The 18,468-nt window shown below is 41.5% G+C and overlaps 1 protein-coding gene across 8 annotated transcripts in view; it reads right to left on the bottom strand.

Moving 5' to 3' along the window:
• The window catches only part of SMOC1 (SPARC related modular calcium binding 1), a 166,020-nt gene that overhangs the window by 75,784 nt on the left and 71,768 nt on the right, over positions 1-18,468 (bottom strand). For 7 of the 8 annotated variants that reach the window (XM_085062182.1, XM_085062184.1, XM_085062185.1 and 4 more), the window contains 2 exons: positions 14,328-14,499; positions 5,485-5,597 (listed from right to left, as the gene is read on the bottom strand). In XM_085062182.1, the coding sequence (XP_084918308.1) occupies positions 5,485-5,597; positions 14,328-14,397 (183 nt within the window). In that variant the 5' untranslated portion in view covers positions 14,398-14,499. Of the gene's footprint in view, positions 1-5,484; positions 5,598-14,327; positions 14,500-18,270; positions 18,295-18,468 lie in introns of those variants that run through there. The other variant, XM_085062183.1, reaches the window with a different exon arrangement.

Genomic DNA, 18,468 nt, shown 5'->3' with positions numbered 1-18,468 from the left:
ATGTAGTTTTTGAATGGCACTGCTGAGGGTAAGGGCAGGCAGCAGAGCTACTGACTACACTCACAGCACAAGGTAAGGCTCCAAATCCTGGCTGCACCCAGGTGCTCCCTGTAAACACTGTAAAAACAGCTAAATAAGTCTGACCCAAGAAGCAGAAGCCAGCTTCACACAGCAATTCTTTAATCAAGTCTTTCCTCTATTCAAGCCATTGAGGCTCCGCTAGAAAGTCCTCTGAATGCAAGTTATTGGTGTTCAACCGGCACACTGGCCTGATGGCTATTTATCTGAACTCTAAATGGTGATGCCTCTGTTCTGGTTCACATGTCTTGCTGTAATGCTTAGACCCTGGATCTTGCCATACTTTTTGCTACATTTAGAGTCAGCTGATTATTGTCAGAAGCCCATCCCACCCTTATAGGCAATTTTAGGCAGATATAAATCAGCCTGCATCTTGCATTTAAGCTTCTTTGGGACTGCAGCCCCTTAAATAATTTTTGTCACTTTTTCTGTTCTCCAGTCGTATTTAATTCTTCACAAATGATGTTGTGCAAATATTCTCACCAGGGTTTTACACAGCACCCACTTCCCTCAAGTCTATGCATCATTCAAGAAATGCTTGCTCCACAGGAATTTTACTATTCTTGTAACCTGGGAAAGAAATTATTTGAAGCAAAAGAATCTTAGTCATGATCAAGGGCATTCCCATCACACACACTGACACATATATTATTTTTAGCTCAGGAGAGGGGTCCCCAAGAGAGGCTTTTTACTTCTGACACAGAATGTGACACTTTGAAGCTAAGAATGATCTTACATTGTCACTTTCCTAAATAACGTCCACTCCCACTTTAAAAACCTGTTCCTTTGCTACCTCAACTGGTGCTTCTTTATGGCATTCTTGAAGAAATGCCATAAATAGCCAAAGGTCTTACCTCTTTACCCATTCATGGGTTATCTTTAGCACAACATACAAATGAGAAACATAATGAAAGATGCAGGAAGAAAGCAAGTGGACCAACCTCGAGAGGAGTACTCACTGAGAGCTGCAACTAGAATCTTTTATAGAAGTGATGTCTTTTAATAAAAAAGCCAGAATCACCTACCAATTAAAACACAGTTATTTTTATAAAGAGCTTCTTTAATCTAGCAAGATAGACTGTGCTCTTCTCTTCTGAAAGGAGAGATGAAGTCCTGGAGAGCTTAGTAGCGCTGGAATATGAACACTGAATAATGGAATAATAGACAGCATGCAGAGAATGTGGGACATGTCTACACAGTACCTTGCTGCATTAAGAAGTGAGTTTGTAATTCTGCCCAGCATCACACTACACTAGCCAATATAGAGGAGCCGACTTGGATCATGAAGTCACACTAAGGGCTGAAAGGGTTCCCCGTATCTTTAGAAAGGGCTGTTTGCGGAACTTGGGAGAAAACAGAACTCTGTATGTGCATTAGCATAGTGTGGAGTGACACTATTGCTATGGACCCTAATACAGATCACTTTCCAAGCAGACTTATCTTACTCAGACGTGAGAGTGCTCTGGAAGCTCTCTGATAATGGAGAACTTGCTCTGATAGTCAGCCCACTCACTGATCCTGTCATAAGACAACAGGTTTGACTGATGCTCTCGCTTTAAGAGAAATCTTAGTGCTGCATCATAATTGCACCCAGAGCCAGATTTTAAGAATCCTAAACTCAAAGAAACTCTCCAAGGAGACTTGCCCTCAGACACTTGTATGCAGTCTTGTGAGGAAAAGAAACCACAACTAGACAGTGAAAGGTGGCAGCAAATAGCAAGACATACCACAAAGTCCCACAAAACTACATCCCCAAGGCAGGATTAACATTATTCATGTTGATATTAATCTGTCTGAAACAGATCCCATTTAAAATCTCAGCAACCTTTTCTGAAAAACTGCTTGGGGAAAACTATAAAGAATGTGAGACTCCCTCAGCCCATGGCAACAAGCCCAATGGCACTAGGCAGCAAAAGAAAGTGTGCAGATTACCCACTAGTGCCTGTTGTTTATGAAAAACAGATCACAGCAGGTTAAGTGCTGCATGGAAAAGGAATGGCATTTATGCAAAATACAGCATAACAGCAAAAAGGCATAAGTCTTGGGAACAAAAACTGGTTTTAGTGATATTAAATTTTGCACAACAATACGTGACCTCCATTTTCTACAGTTAATCAAATTACTCATATCTAACAAATCTATGTTGTGAGTAACTTGGATTTTATCTGCCTACTTATGTTACTGTGAGCTAAATGCAGTGAGATTTTGTTATAGGAAGTAATACTCCCCACACAGACTTAAATTTAAAGACATAGCAATTCCAGAGGATATAATCAGGTCTGCTCCCATTTACAGTCATCCTACCATGCCTGCAGTGCCACAACCTCTTCATGATGCAAATCCACGTCACGTTTTTAGATACGTAAGCACTAAAAAGGTATTTGATAAGATCTTTGTAATACACATACTCAACAACAAAGGAAGCAGCACACACAGTGCATTGAAACAGTTATGACAACCAGTGAGCTGACAAGTGTCTGCTCCTCTTGATGCAGTACACAAACCCCACTATACCTAGTCATGCATAGGAAAACTGGAAAACTGATCAGCTGAGCAACAGAATCAGTAGCAACACTGCTTTTAGTCTAAATTGCACAGACAGTGAAAACCAGGCAGATCATACGAGTGTTTAAGACAATGCACAATGTCTCTGTAAGACACGGTTTAAATGCAAGACAAACTAAGGTTTTTGCCTTTAGGCCCTCCTCCCTTTCACCCTTGTTCCCACATCTAACTGTGGTAAATCCAACCCTACAGGGAAGCAGGAGGAGGTAAGGTGAGCACGCTCTTCCTCCTGCAGCTGCTGCCCATGTGGTACACGCTGCCGCTATCACAGCAGCAGAGGAGCTGTGCTCCCATCACCATCCTACAGCCCCATCCAATCTGCAGTGGATCCACCCCCAAAATTCAGTATTGAACTGGGTACAATTCCAGGAGCTGAAAGCAGGTCATCTACATCTTGAATGAGTGCTGTAACAATTCAGTCATTTAATATTCTAAATATATGCATGCATCTGTGTTTCCTCTCTGATCAGAATTTTTCTTCTACATAGAACACTCTTTCAGTAAAAGTTACACAGAAAGGGAGAAGCTGTTGAAAAAGTCTCCGTAGACAACTATACCCTGAAACATGTGACTCTGCTTAGACTCTTACTGGGATGGGGATTCCATGTTGAAGAGCACAGTGGGTATCTCCACTGGAAACTTCATTGAGAGATGCTGCTCTGTTGTAGACTTCCTAATTGAGATTCTGCAGTCTAGACAGAGCAACATTCTGGGTACTGAACTAGAATAAATTAGCAACAGTCCAGAGCTGACTTCAGCAAGGCCTAGGGACTCCAAGAACACAGCCTCCCTGTAGAACAGAACCCAGGAGCACCAATTCTCTGCACAAGAGATTCAGTTCCAAACAACCTCCCTCAGGCAAGATCTATTCATGAGTTGCTGAAAGCAAAACTGTTTAGCTTGTTCACCAAAATTGTAATTTTTATACATAATTTTAAAAATCAATTTAATTCATTGCAACCAGAAGCTAAAGGAAATATTCACCTCAAATGCAGGTTGAAATTAGTAAGCTTTCTTGGACATTATTCTTCACTTTAAATCTTATGCAGGGACTATTACCTAAAATGCTGCAATATAACTGATGAGGTATTTGGAACGTAGGGTATTTTTTCAACCCAAGGAATGATATGAATTTCAGTTAATTCCAGATACAAAGAGATCAGAGGCTTCCTTCATCAGGCCAGGTAAAACAAAAGCACTTTAGTGTTCACAGATAGAACTGAATGAAGGAAGAATGTGACATATCACTTGGCTGCCAACTGACAACACACAATTTTTGTAAGCAGTTTCATGCTGCCCCTCAGCTGACAACCAACACTAGCCACGGAATGTGCAGGAAACGTCCAGCAACTGCTCCACAATCCAGACACTGCCATCAACCTTCAAAATAAACCTGTCTGAAACAAAGCTTTATCAACTATACTATCGGTCCAGCTTATAAAGAAAAATTTCACCAACTTTACTCTCCAAGAGATTGATGGACAGGTGATAGACATTTCAAAGTCACCTTTCTTGCCTTTTTCTCTTGAACTGTGAAGTTTAATGTGGAACACTTTGTTCCATGTTGGCCCACTGTGCTAGGTTTTATATTCTCCTCCAGTGCCAACACAATCTGAGCAGCTCTACACAAAACCAAATTTCAGCAATTCACAGTGCACTTAAACTGCATGAAACTGCAGCCATCTTCTCTTACCCCAACCTTCTCATGATGATTCACACTGTACAAAAATATGATGCTGCCCCAAAGAGCATGCAAAGTTTGCAGGATGAATAAAACTTTTTCCACCTCACCATCAAAAAACAAAAACACTCCCACACAGCAGGGAGGGAGGGTACGGCTGAGGAGGGGAATAAAAATTTTGGTGGGTTATCACAAAAAAAAAATCTTTCCTCTCCTATTCCCCCAGGCATCACAAAATGTTTGAACCAAACCCAAAGCTCTCTGCCTTTCTCATCTTTTTTTAAGCCAATATTGATGTTCTTTTGGAATTTCTTTTACCTTCAAAAGACTTTGAAAACAACTAATGTATCTAAAATTTCTGAGGAAGAAGGTGTGTAAAGCAGTACTAAATGTATGGAAGCTAAGGCAAAAATCATTCTGTAATTTACCTGAATTCACAAAGTAGAGGTCACAGGGTTGCAGGGTTTTGGCTTTTTAGATGTGTGCAAAACTTAGCAGACAGCATAAAACTGTGTCAGGAAACCACGCATGAGCCACTTTTAACAGCCTGTTCAGTCAGCACTAGGACACTACTCAATATGCTAGTGGTAAGAGAACCAAGTATCACTCTTCATTTCTACCCTGCTTTGGCAAACTTCAGCAAGTGAACAGTGAAGAATCAAAAAACCAAACAAAGCAGTCTCATCTCCTCTCTGCCAGACCCCCAAATCACAACAGGGCATAGGACAAGAAGTACCCTGCAGAAGGAATTGGCTGAATAGATTGCTTTTTTCCTGGGATAGAAGAAACAGAGGTAACAGCAGAATCAGCTGGGCCCATCCTGCTCTGTGTAAGCCACAGCTCTCTTTACAGCTCCTCTTCACGGAAATATTGACCTCCCCTGCAACTGTTTTTGTTTCTATGCAATGCTGAAGCTTAGTGCCATTTGTCCCTGTACTGTATTGGAGCTGAATGCTATAGCATATATATGTATGTCCTTTAAGGTAATGTGATAGAATCAAAGCTTCCATTTGATTAAAGTCCCCAGCTTTCAAATTTTTACCTGAGTAACTGAGTCAGAGCATGCACCCACTCTGCTATCATCACTTGGCTCATGCCTTAAAACTGAATCTCCCACAGACACATAAAACCTGGCTGAAGGAAGTAAACAGAAATTTTACCTGCATGAATGATCCATCCTCGTTGCATTCTGGGATGAAGACTGCTTCCTGGGGCTTCTTTGCCTGTTCCAGAGCTTGAGCTCTCTCTAATCGACACTTGCTTTGGCCAGCATCTACAAAGAGAAAAACAAAACTTACATCACAAACACCATTTGGCATTTCCACAAGCTACCAAATGCCCCACACAGCTGTGAGGGAAAACCCCGCCCCAAACAAAAAAATATAAATCATAAAGGACCAGTACCTGCATGTTCACAAGGTAGATATGGAGTTAGCACTCACGATCCGAAAGACAAATATGAACCTAGACAAGCAAACTACAAGCCAGTTAATTAAGAGCTGCCTAATTTCCTAGTCAATAGTTTTCGTAACCATCTAAGAATCCTGGAAGCTTCTTTCAACAAGCACTGGAGCACAATGTCCATGCAGTGAAAGGCCATTAGCATTAACAGACTGAAACAGGATGGCTGAATATAAACCAAGGAATTCAGGCCCAGCAGTGAGCAATGTGGAATAGAAGTGATGACCCCATCAAAGGTTCTTCTCTGACCAACTCTCCCAAGAAGATACTCAGATAGCCAGTCACCCCTATGAACTTCCATAGAGGTGAACTTTGTGTGGTTCAGATGAGGCAGATATGCCATTTCATGTGCTTTCCTGAAACTCAGTTTCCACCTCTAGTCCCAGGGCTTACAGCCAGGAGTGCATTATAACTTTCTCCTATCAGCTACTCACTTTGGATCTAAAAAAAACCAATTCTCTACAAGCAGATTTTGAAGGGGTTAAGATTCCAGTTCTTACTTCAGATGATGGCAAAGTGTAGCAGGACCTTAACCCCTTCCAGGTCCAGTGCACTGTTGCAGAGTATACCAAGGTAAGTCTAACTCCAATGACTGATGGGACAAAGAGGAAAGTTCTGCCCTGCAGAGATCCACACTGACTCAGTGTTTATATTTAAAAACATGAGGTCTAAAAGTACTGCAGTTCAGTCTAGAATGAGAAGGAAAACAGTGAATATCTGTTTCCATGGCACTCAGACACAGGAACTAGCACCTTCCTTCTCCCATGAATCCACTGACTAGAGATTTTCAGTGCAGAAACTGCAAAATCTAATCACCAAAATCTTTTAGCAGCACCACAGAGAGTGAACAAGTTTCAATCCCCATTTTACCAGGTATGGAAATCATATTGGTTAACAAAAAATTCCACTGGACCCCTGAAGATCACATTCTGTTTCACAGATCACATGAACTTTGACAACAGAATCACTAATTCTAGCATTAAATTAGAAGTCAGTCTGGGTTCCTAAATCAACTGAATTCACATTGTGTGGCAATAGAAGCAACTTCCATCTAGGCATCTCTAGATCTAGAAATCAGTGACAGTGCTGTAAATAGTTTTGATAAAGACATAGACCAAAGTTTTCAGGCTGTAAATAGTTTTGATGAAGACATAGACCAAAGTTTTCAGGCTGAAAAACAGGCTGTGTTTATTTACACAACTGATGACTCTAACAGATTAGGTTTCCAGTTTGCCAACATCGTTTCATTTTAAACACATCACATTACTTCCCAAGAACGATTTCACAAGGCTTCTGAAATTACAAAAATTAAACCCTTCTCTCTGGAAGAAGAATGATTCATAGCAATAGTAAACAGCATAGATGCCAGTTTCTTAGGCACTGGGTTAGAAAGCAACAGTACCTGTATCAGTGCTGCCACTGATAATTGAGTGACTACAAGTTGGTGACCTCACCCCCCTGTGACCTCATGTCACTTCTGATCCTATGTCACTCATCTTCAGACGAATTTGTTGGTTGGGTGTTTGCACTATACCAAAGCACACAGAGCTTTGATCTCAGGTGGACGTTTTACGCACCTGTATAAAGTGAAATTGTTACAGACTAAAAAGACTTGAATAAAATTTACATTGGGTTTGGGTTTTTTTTTCCAGTTATCCATAAACTCTAACATGGATTTCTTTTTTGCCTGCTTGCCAACATGACCAGATGATCAGACTTTGTTTGCATATCTCCTGTGGAGGATAGTCTTGCCAATTGACCTTTACAAACACATCCTCACTCTTTCAGCTAAAAAGGAAGCACTGGCAATGCTGTTAACTGGAACACCTATCACCTGCAGATCTCCTGTTCAAGCTTAAGAGTCTAATCTTGCTTGGCATGGCAGAGGACATTATCTCAAAACCAGATGGTGTGCCTGCACTTTCTGTTTCATAGCTAGCTGCCTGACTGAAAACATTTTCAATTTCTGCTTCACAGGAGACAACCAAGTAGCAAAAAAAAAAAAATCAGCACAGATTATGCAGATGTACACTTGCAAGGAACAAAACAGGTGTGCATTTCTTACGTGACAATCAAATCACAAGTTCTCAAATGAAAGTGTTTTCTAGTCTCTGCATCTGAGGACACAAGACTGCAGACAGGCATTTCTGGTTCCCCTCCTGAACATAAAACAGAAGCATAAAGCATTTCCACACAGCATCTGCTTTAATGCTGGCATACTCACAACTACATGACTGAAACTGGATGCTTCAGCACAGAGCTGGTAGAAACAAACATTCTGTGATATCCCCTGCAGTACAAATACATTAGTAGCCCAGGCAGAAGGGAAACAAACCCAGATCTTTGTCCAATTTGTGTAATGAACAAAGAAACATACACACAATCAAGCCCTTAACGTAAGGAGAAGATAATATAAGCACATTCCTGCTAAGGCTACCATGTCCCTCCTGCCAATTTTAACTGGCCTTTATAGATTGAACTCCCTACTCCCACCCAGCAGAGCACACCACCACTTCATAGCACACCACGACTACTGTTGTTGCAGCATCTTTTGCACTTCAATCCTTGGCTCAAGTGGTGACTCTTCACAAATTGCTGCTGAAGTACAGAGAAGACAGACAATTTTTCTCCTGTTCACAGACATTTAGGACTGATTACTTCTCCTATCCTCCCTCATTGATTTCCAAAGGTCCTGACAGTCCTTTTACAGCCTTCATTTCGGACAAACATCTATATACCACACTAGGTGTAGATGTGCGTGCATATTGCTATCTTTTTTGTTGGTCTTCCACAGTTCAGTTCCAGTAAAAACAGTGCCTTTAAAATCAACATTTACCAGTTTGCTTTTAAAAGGACTGTCAATCCTTCTCTTCTCCACTTCACAGGCTGGTATTTTTATAATGTTTGCAACAACATGTGATTTCAGTGGGATGACTTCACCTTGCTATTTTTGCTTTGTTAATTAGAAAATGTAAAATATTACATAAGTGCCAAGTGTTTAAAAAGTAGCTGCCAAATAGCTCACCCCAAATAAGATGCATTACGAATTTTACTAAAGCCTGATCTTATTATTGTAGGTTCATATACCTTATTCTGCATTTTGACTGCTTACCCAAGTACTTCAGCACTTTCTTCCCTGTTTTTAGAAATGTTCTCTGGAATATCAACACCATGTTTATAAACTAGAATGGCATTAATGCATTCCAGTTTCATGGTTCAAGAAGACTGAATTCGACATTCTTCCCTCCATTACATTAGGTAAAAAACCAAAACAGCATAACTTCTTTTGAAAGCAGACCTCCTTCATTTTACTTTAAATATCTTCAAACTTGGGACAGATTTACTGTAGCTCAGAAACCTGGCTTTTAAAGAAAATTAATTCTCAAGCTGGCAGGAGTTAACAACCAGGAGATTGTTAACTGAAAGTGATGTTTTTGACATCCCTGGCCTAATCAGCACAATGCAGGTGCACATGATTTTGGATTTTGCAATGAAGTTGGCTAGTTACCATGGCTGATCTTATCCATGAACAGTTTATTCAAACAAGACCACCGTGTCCCTCATAATATACACAGTGCACTCCTGAATAGGCTCCAAGAATTCCAACATCCTCTCTTCAACAGGAAGAAGCAGTATTGACACCACACAACATCATGGTACAAAGAGCCAAGCTCTCCTAATAACACAAAGTAAAATATCTCCAGGATCCACATAACACTAGCAGCAAATCAATACAATGCAACCACTGAAATCTATCTATTCAAGCCATTTGATTTTAACTCTCCTATGTTTGTATCCAAAGTTTAAAGAACAAAAATTGATCCAAGCAGCTTTTTAACTACTTCCAGTTCCATTAAGTAACTATCTCACATACAGGCCAGGTCTCCACCAGGCACGAAGCAGTTCAGCTACACTCAAGTCAGCAGGTTCATAACCATTTACTCAGTCACCTGTGTATTTGCATAAACCAGGCAAAATGGAATCTGAGCAAACTACAAAAACATGCCTATCTGTTGTATAGGATATCAACCATTACTCACTCTCCCCACTGCATTCCACTTCAAGTTCTACACCTGGAATCTCAAACTTCTTTCATCCACAGAAACTGGATCAGGTTGGTAAGGACCACTGGAGGTCATCTCATTCAAACTCCCTGCTCACGCAGATTCCCTTAGAGCATGCTACTCAGGATTGAGTACAGATAGCTTCTGAGAATCTCCAGTGAGGGAGACTCTACAACCTCTTTGGGTAGCTTTTCCAGTGTTCAGTTACCTTCACAGTAAAAATTTTGTTCCTCATGTTCAGGTGGAAGTACCTGTGTTTCAATTTCTGCCCATTGACTCTTGTCCTATTGCTTGGCACTACCAAAATGCCTGGATCCATCCTTGACACCGTCCCTTCAAGACACTTATATATATTGATGAGGTCCCCTCTCAGTCCTATCTTCTCCAGGATAAACAGGCCCAGCTCCCTCAGCCTTTCCTCACAAATGAGGTGCTTCAGTCCCCTCATCACCTCTGTCATCCTCTGCTGGACCCACTCCAGAATCTCCATGTCTCTCTGGTACTGAGGAGCCCAGAACTGGACAGAGTGCTCCAGATGTGGCCTCACCAGGCTGAGAGGAGGGGCACGATCACCTCCCTTGACCTGCTGACAATACTCTTCCTGATGCACCCCAAGACAGCACTGGCCTTGGCCACAAGGACACTGCTAGCTCATGGACAGACTGCTGTCCAGCAGGACCCCCAGGTCCTTCTCCACAGAGCTGCTTCCCAGCAGGTCAGCCCCCAGCCTGTACTGGTGCCTGAGGTTACTCTTCCCCAGGTGCAGGACCCCATACTTTCCTGGATTTCAAAAGGTTCCACTCTCCCCATCCCTCCAACCTTCAAATCTTTCTGAAGAGCTCCACAGCCCTCCCAGCTTTGTGTCATAACCAAACTTGCTGAAGAGGCATCTGTCCCTTCATTCAAGTCACTGAGGAACAAATTAAATTATACTGAAGCCAATACTGAACCTTGGGGGACACCACTAGCGACATGCCTCCAACCAGACCCTGTGCCACTGATCCCAATCCCACCGAGACGTGGTGTTCAGACAACTCTCAAATCACCTCACTGTCCACATGACCAGCCTGCACTCCCTGAGCTTGCCTGCGAGGATATAACAGAGGACAGTGTCAAAAGCCTTGCTGAAGTCCAGGTGGACAACACCCACTACTTTTCCCTCATCTCTCCAGCCAGTTGTCCCACCATAGAAGGCAAACTACTTGGTTAAGGATGACTTCCCTACCTATGCTGACTGCTCCTAATCACCTTCTTGTCTTCTTTTCATGCCAATGCACTTTGCTCCTTTTTTGATACCCACACACCATTTCTACTCCAGAGTTCCCTAATTTATTCAGAGCATGACTAGAAACATGCCTAAATTTGCAAAGTGATTGCAAGTGACATTTTAGATTTTACTAACTGCTGCCAAGGAAGGACATTCTTATTCACAGTCAAGGGAGAATAAAGCAAATTCAAAGACAAAACACATGGATCTAGCAGGCAGACTAAAAGTGATTTCAAAACATCATCTCCTGTCCAATGAAAATAGTAGGTAGAGAAGACTATCTTCAAATAACTCATCAGTCAGAAGGAGACCTGCCTTTCTTACTACATTAGCCAAAAGCTGTGTTCATTTCCTGTGTTCATGTCCCAGGAGAAAGGCTACAGGTCCCGTTAAAATTTCCACCAGTAACTTACAGATGGTTTACTCTATACAGTGACTTTTGATCTATGAATGAACTCTGTACCAGCAGGCTTATTAACCTAATTAATAAACCTACAGGGAATTTTTTAGAACACTTCTACATTGTAATTAAAATCAACCAGTTAATACAGAACTTAAATGTATTCTAAGCTACAGATATATACCAATATAATAATCCCTGCATAAATGACTCTTGGCAAGCTGTCAAGATTAACAAGTATTTGTCCTTCGCGCCTGCAAAATTCTGAGGTATAACTCTCATTTAATATCAGATTTTATGAAGCCTCCTGAGAAAAGATACAGGTAGGATTGCTTGACTGTGTATTTTAGACACAGCTATACCATCTGGAACTATTCTCTAGAACCTCATCAGTGAGGGATGAGATTTGTCAGGGATGCCATAATTTGATCATTTTAAGATACTCCTGACTTTTAATCCTTTGCAATGTGTGAGTGAGGGTTTGGAGGGAGTTCAGATAATTTAGCACTGACGGAATTTCATTGAAAAGCACGTGAGGAAGCTAGCAAGGAATGAGAGCTGAATAAGGGTTACAGCTCCCAAAGGGCTGGCAAGATTTCATCCTTAAAGATCCTTAGTTTCTTGAGAGAGAACAGAGCTTAAAGCTGAATCAAAAAGGTTCTGTTCTCACTATGGAAACCATTCTGTTTTCCTTGGCAAAAGCACGGTTCAAGTCATCAGCATATACATTAGAAGTCTATGGTAATCTGGGGTGCAGAACTATGCCTTGCTGTCCACAACATACTTTCTCTTTTACTTATTTCAGTTGCCTGTTTTTTTCCCCACTCTAGAGAGTGAAGTGTAAGTTAAAAATTCTCATTCCATGAGGGTAAGTTCTTAGACACAGTATCTATCACAACTGACTGAGCTCCATGACCCATGGGATCCCTCACAGCCCATGGGGGCTCTCTTGTAGAGCACCTGTCACACAGGAGAAATGAAGGCTGTTCAATGTATACCCGGTGCCCTGCTGCAGTACAAGGTGCTCAAACACTGTTGGCAACACCTTCCTTTTTGCAAGTACACAATACAGACCTGGCCAACAGCCTGCAGTTCAGCACAGCTGTCTCACAAATGCGTGGATTTGCCAACAATTGTGATCTTTATGCACCAGAGGTCATGCTCCTTATGCAGCTAGAAAAACAAAATACCTTTGAATAGCAGCACATGTGGAAATTACCAGGAAGGTTAAATTTGCATGTCATAGTTGAAAGAATGTTCCTACTTCACAGGGATTGATGAGAGTGTTAAGTGGGTTAAAAGCAAGACTTGCAGTTTACAAACATTCCCAGGTTGTTAGCTACTCTTTAGTACCACAGGATAAGAGGAAAAAGGAAAGGATAAAGAAATTAGTTTCATCTAAACATTTCAGTTATATCAGAGAGCAGAAAGAGTGTACTTTACCCGTGCCCAAGACAAGACAGTCTCAGTTACTTCTCTGGGACTCTGCAATCAATATGCAGTAGGCCATGTAGTTTGGCAAGCAAATTTTGTCCAATTCCAGAAACAGACACTTCAGTATATGGATGAATTTCAGATCTCATGTTTTAAGCAAATGAACAGTGCCAGTTTATATGCCAGTATCAGCCATGGAGCTGCTTCTCTAAGCCACTGTGCTCAAGGGATGAAAGCAAAAACAGGGCTCTCACCCTAACACTTCTTATTGTGATACTCAAAAAATGCATCACTTGCAAGAACAATCCAAGTGTTTCCTAAGCCCTGGGAAGAAAGCTTCTGGGTTTCCAATACTCAAAAAGCAGCCCAATTCAAAGGCCTCAATCTATGCTATGGGAGAAGCTGCCATAAATCAACCCAGCAGCAGTGAAAAAACCAAACAAAAAAAAATCATACAAGCAAGCTTTTTTCCAATGAGAAACGGTTTAAAAGAGAGCAATATTTGAAGCCATGCTCATAATTCACCTACACTATAAATTCTGTCAAGACACTGAAAAGGGATTTCCATTTTATATCAAGTAATTATAACAAAAATACATTTTTCAACAGTAAAAAAGCCTTCATAAACAAATGCAGGCTTAAAGGAATGTCTATTTATTCTTTAACACTGATTTTAATGATTTTCTCCTGTCACTTTAATCAATTGCTAAAAACACCTGTACCATCTGCCCTCTGAGTCAATTGTGCTCTCAGAAAATGGACTCCACTTTATTTTTCACTTCACTGCAAAAGCCAACAATATGTGTGACATGACACCAATATTCATTTTAAAAGTTTCAACTTCATCTTTAGACTATGCTGAAGAGCTGAATTGAGGGACATTATTCGTACTTCTAAGGAGATGTGTAGCAGAAACAGGCAAAATAAAAAGCCATATAAAGCTTAGCATGCACTGTCTTCCTAATAAGCTCAGCACAGAAAGGCTGTGTATGCCTGAAAAAGGATTCAACGTCTAGTGTGCATCAGTCAAAGGTATCTCAGTTCCTCATCAACGCAGGTAGCAAGTAAGAAGTCTGCTTTCAGGATTTGGTTTTGTACTTCCATGGGGCCAGTTGTTTCTGCCTGCAGACACATATTTCAGCCCTTCTTCAGCGAGGCCTGTGGCTTCTTTGCCTTCTTTCATTGATAATTCAGTCAGCTCTTACTGTGTTCCCTAAACCAAGACTCAGATACCCATGCTTGCAGGAATGCACAATTCCAAATCAGATTATTCTCAGAACATGGTACTAAACTCAAGGGTCTAAGAATTCAAGGGTCTAATTTCTTAGGAGATAGGGCTCCCATTTCTCCTCTCAGAGGCTTTTGAAATCCACCTACCTTTGCACCGGCCACGATGTGTCACACTCAGACTCGGCTCACGGCATTTGGCTCTCTGGTAGTCGCACATCGACTCGTATGTTCTGCCATCAGAGGCACAGAGTGGTTTGGATTGGGACCTGGAGCAATGCAGGTTACACTGAGGGTCTCTGTCACGGTCGCTTATTAAAAACTGAAAGAAGTGAAAAAAGGAGGGAGAAAAAAAATAGTGGTTTTGTTTGGTTTCCCAAAGCATGGGTTTCCAGAGCATGGTGTATATTTTTCTTTATGACAATAACAATATGACTATAATGCATTTTAAGCTGCCTACCAAAGCTGACTTTGCCTGAAGGGAACTTTATATGAAACACGTACATCTCTAAAAAAATTAACGGTCTTTGCCATTCCATTTTCTTTAATAAAACGGAAACATTACTCACTCTGCCTCACCTCTAAAAAATAAGATGTGCAAAGCCAAACACAACCCACACGGGAAGGGCAATACTGAGTCACAACAGCCCAGCTTGCCCAGTGCTGTGCCACAGACAATATCTGGTACTAGATAATTTTAGTCAGTGGCACAAAAAACTTATCACCAAAGCCAGAGGAATCCAAATAATCTATCAAGATTGGCCTTGGTAGTTAAACCATGCATGTGACCAGTTTTATATCACCAGTGATGTTTTTGAAATCATTGTTTATATCATCTGTGAATACCACCGGCAAGAACATACCTGCACACTATGTGAAAACCTATTTCCTTTCATAAGTTTGAATTTATATCATCTTCCTGCATACCTCCTCTTCCTGAGCATTCCATTAGGATACAATCAATTTGTACAAATATGGCATTCCTTGTCAGTCTCCTGCAATTTGAACAAACCAAACCTTCCAATTTCTCACCCAGATCACTTCCTCCATATCATGATCACTACTGTTTTCCTTGGCATTCTGCTTTATTTTTGGTGATGCGGAAGCCCACAATGTACGAGTCCCCATCTTCTGTCTGCTTGTTCCCTGCAAATCCGAACAGTTGGCAGTAGTTTACTCCTGGGTATCCCTAAGGGCAGCTCTACTCTGAGCTGCCCATAGGGATACCCAGGCCTCTTTCCCAAATTCATATTGTCTTCCTGAGGATCCAAACTGATGGTCATCTTTCCATAACCACTTGCATAAAATTTTGGCAAGGTGTGATAGTAGCCAAATCCTTTTCTCTTCCCATACAACCCCATTCAGTGGTTCATCAGACCTTTAATTATTACCCAAAGCCAATCACCTGCTCACAGGAAGATTTCAAGTTCAACTTCAAACAACTTCCATGAAGATTAAGCAAAGAAAAGGGAAGTAAAACCTGCCTTGCACTTCCCCTTCCCTACCTCCCATTTCTACAGCCTCTCACAAGCCTGGGGGCACCAGAGCTGCTGCGCTGTAACACACTGATTTCCCAGCTCGCTGTCAAAGTAGTTCTGAGCTCAGCAGTTCAGAGCTGGCTGGCAAATGGGCACTGACTGACACCCTGCCTGCATGCACAAAGCCACAACTCTCCAAGTGTGTTGATAGCTGGATGCCTTACAGGGAAATGTGAGTCATTGCCATAATCACCTTGGTGTTACAGTTTCCTACAAAGCTGTCTACTCTGTGCTTTGAGGTTAAAGCTGTTGAAAAAACATTGCCCGAAGCCTAGTTTGGGTTGGTTTTTAACCACTCCAAGAACATGCACCTCTGAATTTGGTTGTTGGTGGGTTTTTATTTAAAAAAATCTTCACCCCTTTACTCTCCCTATTTAAATGAAAAACAATTGAGAAGTTTCATATTTTCATACAGTACTGCTGGATCTTTTGAAGACTAATGCATTACTAAACTCCTATTTAAACCTGACAGCTGGGAAAAGTAAGCAAGGTTTCCATTTGTTTTACTTTTGGTGGGGCAAACTTTTTTAAAAATCTCATCTGTCACAGACTTGACATATTTGTTACAGTACAGTGTTTTTGAAATGTTTTTGTTCCTTTTCTGCAGCACATTCTATAACCTGGCAACACCTGCTCCAAATGGGAAATTGGAAAATTTAAACCTGAAGGCAATTTTAAATGGTTTATAGAGACCTGGACTAGACTATAAAAACACTGTAAAGCTGGACCAGATTTTTTTCTTTTCAGGGGTTGGACTAGCGCAATTTAGCTTGGAATTGCTCTGGCTACAATATGTCTTTCTGTAGTCCCCAAATTGCAAAGATCAGTAGTGACTGCAAACATACAGCAAAAAGCAACAGACTGAAGATGCTGAAGCTTCCTCCCAGTGTGTAACATCAGAGACCCTGAAAGGCTCAGAAGGTTTTTCAGGTGTCTCTATGTATAAACAGACTTCCAAAGCAGAGCTCCCTGACAGGACAACATGGTGCACATGCAGCAATTAAATATTCAGTTCAACATAGGAGTCATTCCAGTTTAGAAGGAACACACAGATCTCCCATTTATCAAAACTGAGGGCTTGAGCTACTAGCATGACATTTTTTGCAAATTCCTTGTCAGAAGCTGAGTTCCACATGTCTTGAGTTATCCAGAGGTTCAACAAAAAATCTAGAACACTGGTTCTCAGCATCAAACCATATTACCAATTTACCGAAAGTCATCTTGTATCATGAAAACTCACTTAAGCCTGCTGCAACCTGTATCAAAATATTTAGAACAGAAGGGGCTTGTGCATCAAGTACACCTCTTCTTCCAGAAAAGCCATCTCTAAAGAACAGAAAGTTATACTCAGGGCTGACAAACAAGTTAAACCTAAGGCTGTGGAAGAGCTTTCCTCGGGTGCCTCCTCACAGACAGAGAAACAACTTGACATTGATTAATTATGAGGGCCTGAGGAAACACGCAGAGCACCCCAATGCAGTCTGTGAAGTTCTTGCCTACCCAAATTAAGCCAAGAACCACATTATTACAAAAAAAAAAAATTAAAAATCAAAGCCTTTTTAGCATTTGTAATTTGGATTACAGTAGGGAGCCCACACAGCATGTTCGGTGCTTTCCAGACACTGAAGATGCCACACCTGCCTTGCCAAAAAAGTTTATGGTTTACGTAGTCACACAAGATGGTGCTTGTTTTGTTCAGGTAGATTGTAACTGTGTAAGTCTGCATTAAATTCAAGAAGGATCCAGGATCACACCTGTCTGAGCAGGGTTCTTCTCACGCAGGCAAACAGCACTGCCAGAAAGGCCAGCTGTATCTCCAGGAGATCCAAAGGGCTTCAGAAACTTCCCCCTTACACTAGGACACCTGCTCCACTCTAGCTCACAGCCCACATCTTTTCTCAGCAGCACTGACAACATTCAGGTGTAAAACGGTGGTTCTCTGTGCCATTTCTAGAACGTAAGCATTTATGCCACAGAAGTGATGGTTGATACAGACCACCCAGTGACATTTAATATACTAGATATTTTGAGAGTACATCCCCTCCTGCCCAACACAAGAAGTCTTCCTTTAGCATTTTGGCTGTATGACAAAGCAACCTCAGTGGCATGAAGAACACTGGATGAATGCCGATACATGTCAGCCATGGGGAGACCACTTGGTTCTGTAATTTTAACAGCTAGAACTACAATCTGTATGTAGTCGTATTTATTTTTATAATTCCTACTTTGAGCAAGCAGGCACTGCTTTCCCAAGGGCACAGCCCTGCTCCAGAAGAGCTCCTTAGTCACTGCTGGAGATACTGCTGAGCTTCACTGAGGGCTGTGAGAACGTGCACAAGGTGCCCTAATGCCGGGTATCCACCCTGCCCAGACACAGCCGAGACAGGAACATGATTCTCTGGTCCCTCCAGGGGAAGAGCAGCAAGGTAAATATTCTGCCTTTAAATGCCAAATATCCTATGATGACCACTGAAGCTCAAATCAACGCTTGATGTCCCAGCAGCTTCAAGACACACACACAAACAGGCTTTGCAAACTACAGAATCACTACTCACAGAGCAGTGCTCAGTGCTCTACACACAGACACACAATGCAAGTAGACTTGGACTCGGGGAAAAAGGTCTGCAAACATGTGCAGCACCAGCAGGTTTCCAAGCTTCATCTAGAAAGAAGAGGAAAAAATTATCTTAACTCTGAAATTTCTCAAAGCTTCTTCCTGATTTCTGTGATCCCATTTGTTTCAGAACAGACTA

This window comes from Lichenostomus cassidix, chromosome 5 (genome assembly GCF_008360975.1).
Source record: "Lichenostomus cassidix isolate B80296 chromosome 5, HeHo_3.0, whole genome shotgun sequence".
In the NCBI taxonomy this organism is placed as follows: Eukaryota; Metazoa; Chordata; class Aves; order Passeriformes; family Meliphagidae; genus Lichenostomus; species Lichenostomus cassidix.
Note: the sequence above shows the minus strand (reverse complement) of the source record. Positions and strands in the feature narration are given on the sequence as shown.